Here is a 9,651-nt window from a genome sequence, read left to right on the forward strand (position 1 = left end):
TTTTTCTTCTAAGACGCATGCATTCGATGTCATTAAGCAAGCTCACGACAACGCAATTTGCACCATACTGAATTAACATCAGCTCGCTCCAATGGATACTGTCTAAAGTAATACAAATAGCTTTTTCAGGATGTTTAAACAGTTTAAACGCAAGAATGTGCAAATCAGTTGGAAGTACTATCAATCAGAAACTGCTTCGTGATCGAATAATGCACCCATGTATCATTTTATTATGACAACAGGCAGTTTTATTCCGGGAGTGGGAGGGGGGGAAATACCGAAAGAATTTTGGCAATGCCCGCTCGCTCCCTTCTACTCATGTCATGAAGAAGGAAAACAACGCAAAAAAAAAGTGTGTGAAAGATTAAGGAAAACCTACTTCTTTATACGTCCCTTGCAACATACAAAGCAGAAAGTGTGCTCTTATAATTCCACGTTGAAAACGAAAATATGCAGTAAAAGATTCCTCGTCCACTGCAATTGAATGAGCATGCTTTAATTGTCTGTTTTCTCAAAGGCTGCTACACGAAAATGTCCACTCCTTACCGGAAAAGCTTTATTTATCGGTAACTATGTAATGGCTATTCATGATCGATTAAAAACGCATATAATGTGACATGTTAGCACTGCCCTGCTGGTATAATCGAACACCTGTCTCGTGCAAATGGTGGCAAATGTTCCATGTCCCCCCCAGTATAACTAGTTATCTTCTCATGGACATTCGTTCTTTCTACCACTTAATGAGGAGGGATATTTTGTAGACTTTGACTTGGTTAATCCCTCACGAATAGAAGCTTTATTCAACAAACACTATAGAAATGACCTTAATAGGTGGGCCCATTCAACGAAGCACCGACGATTTCTCGCTCGTCCAGATGTTCTGAGAGTAGGCCTAGCTAAGGCTTTGACCTCCTTAGTTGTAGGCCAATCGAGAGGGGATAGCTCGCAATTGAAATTCCGTGCAAGCTAAACAAGCATACTGTGTACACCAATAAGCAACACAAATACGAATGAATGATGTTTCAAAACTAATATTTGACAGTGGGGTGATGTACTTAAGTAAAAATACTTTAAAGTACAATTTACGTAGTTTTTTAGGGTATCTGTAGTTTCAATTTATATTTTTTGACAACTTTTACTTTACTTCACTACATTCATAAAGAAAATTATGTACTTTTTACTCCATACATTTTCCCTGACACCCAAAAGTATACTCGTTACATTTTGACAGGAAAATGGTCCAATTCACCCTCTTATCAAGAGAATATCCCTGGTCATCTCTACTGCCTCTGATCTGGCGGACTCACTAAACACAAATGCTTCGTTTGTAAATTATGTCTGAGTGTTGGAGTGTGCCCCTGGCTATCCGTCAATAAATAGAAAAATAACACAATTGTGCCGTCCGGTTTGCTTAACTAAGGAACATTAAATGATTTATATTTTTACTTGATACTTAAGTACATTTTAGCAATTCCATTTACTGTTGATACTTAAGTATATTTAAAACCAAATACTTGTTTACTTTTACTCAAGTAGTATTTTACTGGGTAACTTTCACTTTTATTTTAGTCCTTTTATGTCATGGTATCTTTACTTTTACTCGAGTATGACAATATTTGATTGTTTTTTCTTATACACCCTTAGAAAAAAAAGGTTAAATGCTTGCTTAATTTATGGCATCCCTTAAGGTTCTATACATGACCTAAATTGGTTCCATATAGAACCCTATATGGACCTCAAGGGTTCTACATAGAACCAATTGTGGTTCAGTGAAGAAGAACCCCTGAGGGTTCTGATAAAATAACCCTTCAAAGGGTTCTATATAGAACCTTTAGGGGTGCCATAATATATGAAGCAAGCAATAGAACCCTTTTTTGATTATCTTTTTCAAAGAGTGTAGATTGAAACTGTTGATAGAAGTTTTTTTGCAAGTCAGATTTAATACCAATAGCACTTGTCATATTCATAATGTCAATAAAATAACTATCTAACAAAATGCAATATTCTGAACATAGTTGGGTTCCAATATTGTAGGCTGAACTATACTGGAAGAAGCTCAGACCTATCATAGGTCTACCCACGCGCATAATCATAGACCTCACCTGAATATGAATTGTTTGGAAATCTAACTATCACTCACTGTCAAAGGTCTTTAAAATACATTTCAATCGCTCTAGAAGAATGCTTCAATGGTAGGCCTATATATAGGATGGTAGACTGTATAACATATAGGCATACTATAGTGTTAAGATAGATATGCTACTATGAAGACAATAGAATATCAAGACAATCATTTCAAAATTGGACTCGAACAGCTGCAGATATTTGCAGGCCTATAAACGTCACTGCAGGCTCCAGTTAATTGCGTAGTATCCCCCCCAAGATCCCCGCAGCACTGGTAGCTTGCCGTGATCGTATAGTGGTTAGTACTCTGCGTTGTGGCCGCAGAAACCCCGGTTCGAATCAGGGTCACGGCATTGCGAATACAATGTCACGGCAAAAGAGATGTTTTGAAAATAATAGGATTATAATTTTATAGACAATAATAGTATCACCCCACATTGGCTTGCGGGTGATTTATTTTAATTGCAATAAGGGATTATAGGTCTACTCATGCATTTGATTAAATTACATTTTCATACAGGTTTGTAATTATCATATTTTCACCATGCAGAAATGATTAATTCCCCTTAATTTAATCCACATTTTGCTGTGTTACAGCCAGAATTCAAAATGGATCAAACTAATCATTCCCACCCATCTACACACAATATCCCGTAATGACAAAGTGAAAACAGGTTTTTAGAAATGTGTATTGAAAATGAAACACAGAAATATCTAATTCACATAGGCCTAAGTATTCACACCCCTGAGTCAATACAAGTTAGAATCACTTTTGGCAGCAATTAAAGCTGAGTCTTTCTGGGTAAGTCTCTAGAAGCTTTGCACACCTGCACAATATTTGCACATTATTCTTTTTCAAATTCTTCAAGCGCTATCAAGTTGGTTGTTGATCATCGCTAGACAGCCATTTTCAAGTCTTTCCATAGATTTTCAAGATCATTTAAGTCAAACCCGTAACTAAGCCACTCAGGAACATTCAATGTTGTTTTGATAAGCAACTCCAGTGTATATTTGGCCTTGTGTTTTAGTTTATTGACCCTCTGAAAGGTCCATTTGTCTCTCAGTGTGCATGTGCTTAGCTCTATTCCATTTCACGTTATTAAAAAAAACAACATCCAAGTTCTTGCTGATGACAAGCATACCCATAACATGATGCAACCACCACCATGCTTGAAAATATGAAGAGAGGTACTCAGAACATAAAGTTAATTTCTTTGCCACATTTCTTTGTTACAGTTTTACTTTAGTGCCTCATTGCAAACAGAATGCGTGTTTTGGAACATTTTTATTCTGTACAAGCGTCCTTCTTTTCACTGAGTCATTTAGATTAGTATTGTGGAGTAACTACAATGTTATTGATCCATCTTAAGTTTTCTCCTATCACAGCCATTAAACGTTGTAACTGATTTAAACCTCTACAGGATCAGTGTCCCCCCGCGGGACGGTTGAGCTAATGTAGGCTAATGTGATTAGAATGAGGTTGTAAGAAACAAAACAAATCTCAGTACATAGACATATCTGATATGGGCAGAAAACTTAAATTCTTGTTAATCTAACTGCACTGTCCAATTTACAGTAGCTATTACAGTGAAAGAATATCATGCTAATGCTTGAGGAGAGTGAACAACTATGAACTGGAAAATGTATGAATAAACCAATTAGGCACATTTGGGCAGTCTTGATACGACATTTTGAATAGATATGCATGGTTCATTGGATCAGTATAAAACTTTGAACATACACTTCTGCTCTCTAGTGGCCAAAGTCTAAATTGCACCTGGGCTGGAATAATATATTATGGCACAAAAAAATGCATGTTTTTTTCTTTGTATTATCTTTTACCAGATCTAATGTGTTATATTCTCCTACATTCATTTCACATTTCCACAAACTTCAAATATGCAAATTCTTGCTTCAGGTCCTGAGCTACAGGCAGTTAGATTTGGATGTCATTTTAGGTGAAAATTGAAAAAAGGGTTGGATCCTTAAGAGGTTTTAAAGTCACCATTGGCCTCATGGTGAAATCCCTGAGCGTTTTCCTTCTTCTCCGGCAACTGAGTTAGGAAGGACGCCTATATCTTTGTAGTGACTGGGTGTATTGATACACCATCCAAAGTCTAATTAATAACGTCAAAATACTCAATGGGATATTTAGCGTTTGATTTTTTTGTTTTTGTTTACCCATCTACCAATAGGCAAAGTTATTCAATCTTTGCCAGGCATTGAATAACCTCCCTGGCCTTTGTTGTTGAATCTGTGCTTGAAATTCACTACTCGATTAAAGGGACCTTACAGATATTTGTATGTGTGTGGTACAGAGATGGGGTAGTTTTTCAAAAATCATGTTAACCACTATTATTGAACACGGAATGAGTCCCTGCAACTTACTATACAATTTGTTAAGCACATTTTACTCCTGTGCTTATTTAGGCTTGCCATAACAAATGAGTTGAATACTTATTAACTCAAGACATTTCAGCTTTAAATGTTTAATTTACCTTCAACATTTTTCTACAAACAAAATTCCACTTTGACACTATGAGATATTGCGTGTAGGCCAGGGACACACAATCCCAATTGAATCCATTGTAAATTCAGGCTGTAACACAACAACATGTGGAAAAAGTCAAGGGGTGTGAATACTTTCTGAAGGCACTGTATATCAAACAAAGCACTTTAAAATGATCAATAACTATTGACACCTTCACAATAATAGACGCTGAGATCCATCAGTGCATATCAAACAATTCTGAAATGTATATGCACAATAAATTCATATTTGCTGTGACGAGGCTATCCAAACATGGACTGCCTGGGACACTACTGTTAATCACATTAATAATACGGTCATAACACATATTCAGGTGCATGTTCCTTGCTGGAATCAAACCATAAGCATGTTGCCACCTGACAGCACATTTCTCACCAAAGCCATTCCAAAAATTAAGAACAGTGCGTAAAGTGGACACAAGAAATAGAAACCGTCATCCAAAAACATAGGCTACATTGCAATGAATGAAAAAAAGACAATTGACATTAATTAAACACGTAAATCAAACTTGATAGGCTAGATGAGATGTGGTTGGGTGTGGGTAGGCAGATATAGCCTTAAGGCCCTTGAAAAGTTAGAAATGGCCGGGTGAGTTTTACAGCACCGTGCAGTGTGTTGAGATGGTCTGCTTACATCATTTGAGGTCTGGACATAGGATCCTGGAGATGGTTTGGGTACCAGTGACCAAAATTGTTCATGTAATTGTTGGGGTGCGTAGGGGTCCCTTTGTTTGCCATTGACACCTCCCAAAGTTGAGGCATCCCGGGTGAACAAGGAGAAATAGATGACGTAGAGTGGAGATGTTCCCCCTCTGGCCCGCTGCCATGCTTCAGTATCTTCTTATATTTTGAGCGCTTGTTTTGAAACCATATTTTAATCTAAAAAGATCAAATAGATGTTTAGAAAGTGAAAATATGAGGGGAAAGCAGCACATTACAGCGTATGCTATGACATCCCTCTCTCCACCACCACAACAATCATTAAACAATTATCTTCCACACAATAGAAATGATTTACATTCGTCATGGCTTGCAAACTCGTAATGGCTTGTCATATTCACATTTTATCATTTCGAAATTGCATTGAAAATTGGAACAATTTTATACGTTTAAAAGGAAAATAGCCCAGAAAGTGGCATTCGTTCTTAAACTTCTTATAATTTTAACACATTTCTTCAACTTTGCCAGTCAGTGCATGGATCCAGAACCATTAGGCCTATTGCAATTCAGCAAAATGGATGAGCGACACTTCACTAGTTCATTAAATGCTAGCTCCCCTATTGTTCAACATTTTATGAGTCCAATGATGTATGAGTCTGACAACATTCCCATGCTAAAAATATAGTAAAATAAAATAGCCCCAGCGAGCTTGAATATAACACTGTAAACAAGTAGGGAGGTCAGATGCATTTCTATGTATGATGTATTCTACTTAGTCAGAACAAGATGCTATTCTGATCGATTTTACGACGGTATAAAATATTCAATAAAAGCCACAGAGCCCGAGGTGGACAAAGTCAAACCATTCTCATATATAGCATCAAGACACAAAGCCAAATCAGACCCAGACAGGATGGTGTAGTTCAGAGATTTTGCCAGGGAGTGTTTTGAATGACAATTTAATTCAATCAACCTAGGATTGCCTATCATTTAAAAACATACTAATGTTAATGATTTTAGAAATTGAATAGAAGTGTTGCCTATACAGTATAGCAAAAATATATTGAGCAAAACAATGTTTAAAGGCTTGAAAATGTTTCACATAAAAGACAGATGTGCATGGTGAGATGTTAGACCCAAACATTATGCTCATCACCTGTTTATTTGCCTTTCATTATGTTTACAGGTCCAAGGGAAATGATTGCCATAATCTCTATTTCAACCTTAGATTTCAGATGTTTACCTGACATAAATGAATAATGCCAACAATGACTTTTAAAATAGACCATCTGCATGACAGCCTACTTGTCCTATTTTCTTCAGTTACAATCTGTAAACTGTGTGTGTGTGTTCCCACAGCCTTCATTGCACTGCTCTATGCCCATTTCTGCGGTAATGTATAAGTGTGCTTTAACATGACTTTGACCAAAAGATTGTTGGTAATTAGACACGGATGTTTATAAAGACAATACATCGGCCTATAGTTTAGAGTGGCAGCATGTATTTCTGTCTTTCTGTTACTCTGTTAAGCCTATTTGGACTTGCAATATTGCAATTGAGGTATGTTTGCTTTAAGTCACAGAGAGCTCTCTGTGAGAAGGTTTTAGCCGCAATGGTAATTTAAGACTAAGAATAAAGCTGCATTAAGAAATTGACTTTAACAAAGCTCTCAATTAGCCTTTTCAGTTGGTCTTGAGCAGTGCAGAAAGCCACAATAATACCCACAGATCTGTGATCTATGTAAATCCTCTCCATACAACTAAAGGGGAAGGTTGTTTTGTGTTTTTCTTCAATCAAACATAAACATGAACTTGTGGCAGTATTGGTGTTACATTTTCAATTATTAACCTTTGTGAGATCGATTCAAGTGTTTCATGTCAACATTTCTGGAAAAAATTGTCAAAATGCTGGTAGACAGCATTGCATAATATTTAATTATCTGTCACGTCTATCAAGAAGGCTAGTAAATGAATTTGTGCACAAATTCAAATAGCCCAGTCTTGCAGTAGAATTAAGGTATGTGAGGCCTTTGGATCTTTAATTGTATTTGAAGCAAATTTGACCTAATTTGAGATTATTTTTTACATTTTATTTATCCGTTATTTTATCAGGTAAATTGACTGAGAACACATTCTCATTTGCAGCAACAACCTGGGGAACAGTTACAGGGGAGAGGAGGGGGATGAATGAGCCAATTGTAAACTGGGGATTGATTATTAGGTGACCGTGATGGTTTGAGGGCCAGATTGGGAATTTATTGAAATTAATAGGGAAAAAGTGAAATAAATACAATGTGTATTTAAAACGATTAATGAGGTGTTTTGTACCTATCTAACCTGTCTGCACTTCACTTTAATTGTTAAAAACTATTTGGTTTCTTAGGCCTGAACATAAGGATGAAATAGAAATACAACACTTATCAAATAATGTATTATAATTTGGTAATTGGCCTACTGATATAAGATAGTTTTAAAATCACATTTCCTACTGTTGACGGCTATTATGTCAAGTTTAATTTAGCCCACCTGTGTTTGGGTCAGCCCTAATTTAGCCGCCAAATCTGCGCGCTCCGGTAAAGCCAGGTACTGGGTCTGCTGAAACCTATGTTGGAGCGCCTGTAGCTGAAGACTGGAGTAGATGGTCCGTGGTTTGCGTATTTTCTTTCCTTTACCATTCAAACGAATTTCCCCGTTCTCAATCACTGTAGACTTCTCATGATCTGTGGATAGAAGAGAGAATTTCAGTCAAACTGCGCTGAACAGTAGCCCAATCGGGTGTAGCCTACATTCACTTTGATTTACAATTTTCCACTTTACGTCAGGGCAGAAGATAAGGCCTAGTATCTATGTAAGAGTTTGTATCAACATAGGCCTATGCCTAGGCTACTTGAAATTCACGGCCTGGAATTCAGGCTGCATGCCCAAATGTCAGGCTGTCTGTCTCCTGTGAAAATGCCAGTTTAACAATAAATAGACACCACTATAGTGCGGTGCATGGATGAAATGGTTCTTATTTTCTGGAATTGCTTTGTTATCTTGACTAATAATGGGAGTAAACGACTGTTTGAAGTACTCATGCATAATCGGGCTAACCCACAGAAAAGTATGGTTAATAAAATGAATGACACCATCTGTGTTCATTACGGAACACGAGCAGTAAAGATAACCCCAAAATGCCTGACATGCATTTAAAGTAGGAAAACTTTTTGATTACCGTAGCACTGACTGTAAATTGCGTTTGAATGTATTGCCTTTAACCTCACATTTGATTAGGACATTTTTTGTCATTTTTGTAAACAACAAATATGTACACACTGACAGCTATAATGCATGTACATCTGAGGTATAGGCCTACCATAGCCTACAAAGAACGGTCTGATAATTTAGCCTACATCTGATAATATGTAGCCTTCAATTGCAATAGGCCTACATTTTAAAGCACAGTTCCATACAATCCACACTCCTTTTACCACTCAATTTGCACATTGCACACTTTCATTGTAGACGACGCATTTTATTGATTTAAAAAATGATATGGTGGTATGATAGGCCAAGAGCTGTGAGGAACTAACAGATATTGATATTACACGTACCTGTCTCATCTAATCTGGAGTGCGCCAAACTGTGATTGTTGTGCTGGTAGGGCATGTAGGCACTCGGGTGATGAGTGTTCACCGCTCTGGGGTAGGCGTAGCCCAGGGAGCGGCCATAGGAGGACGCGCTGGGGGAGAAGGGACTACCGTGTTGAGAGTGTCCGGCAGATTGTAAACCACTAACGGGGTAGATGTGAGAGTGTCCTTGGGAATGCTGCTGGTGCGCAGGGTGCCCGTGCCCAAACTCGAAAAAGGTCGATTTGGAGGGATCTGGAGAATTCAAACTATCAGGCATGAAACCTATAGACATAGCTAATACAGAAGTCCATAAAACCGTCGGTCTAAAAAGGGATGCATTGAGAAATGTCGGAGAGCGAGGAAAAGTTTAACTGGATCCACCATCAAGTCAATAACATTGCCTGTATAAAAAAAAGGTATTCCAAACGAAGAAAATGTACATCCAGGGATCTGTGAAACGAAAAAAAAGAACCACATAAAAGTCAATCCTTCTTTACATAATTCGTAAACCTCACAATATCCTCCAGACACTCATGTAGACCCGGTGTGCCTCAAACCCCACTGCCTTCCATCAGCGTGCGCTCTGATTGGTCTCGAATACCTACGATGTCACTCGAGCCTGCAGGAAAGACTCATTAAGTTCATTAACATATGTTTCGTGAATGCACTCCTTCAGCCACTAATGTAATGTCACTCAAACGATTTGA

At 37.6% G+C, this 9,651-nt stretch overlaps 1 protein-coding gene and 1 non-coding gene across 2 annotated transcripts; one reads left to right on the forward strand and one right to left on the reverse strand.

Annotated features, from left to right (window-relative positions):
* The first annotated feature begins 2,405 nt into the window (after positions 1 to 2,405).
* On the forward strand, positions 2,406 to 2,477 carry trnah-gug (transfer RNA histidin (anticodon GUG)). Its single transcript has one exon. It is a non-coding gene; the product is annotated as a tRNA-His (tRNA).
* A 1,787-nt stretch (positions 2,478 to 4,264) lies between these two features.
* On the reverse strand, positions 4,265 to 9,236 carry LOC139377468 (homeobox protein Dlx4b-like). Its single transcript, XM_071120497.1, has 3 exons — positions 8,927 to 9,236; positions 7,860 to 8,053; positions 4,265 to 5,553 (listed from the first exon to the last, which is right to left on the reverse strand). The coding sequence occupies exons 1-3, from the start codon at positions 9,234 to 9,236 to the stop codon at positions 5,305 to 5,307; spliced, it is 753 nt and encodes a 250-aa protein (XP_070976598.1). The 3' UTR covers positions 4,265 to 5,304.
* Positions 9,237 to 9,651: the final 415 nt, after the last annotated feature.

This window comes from Oncorhynchus clarkii, chromosome 20 (genome assembly GCF_045791955.1).
Source record: "Oncorhynchus clarkii lewisi isolate Uvic-CL-2024 chromosome 20, UVic_Ocla_1.0, whole genome shotgun sequence".
NCBI lineage: Eukaryota > Metazoa > Chordata > Actinopteri > Salmoniformes > Salmonidae > Oncorhynchus > Oncorhynchus clarkii.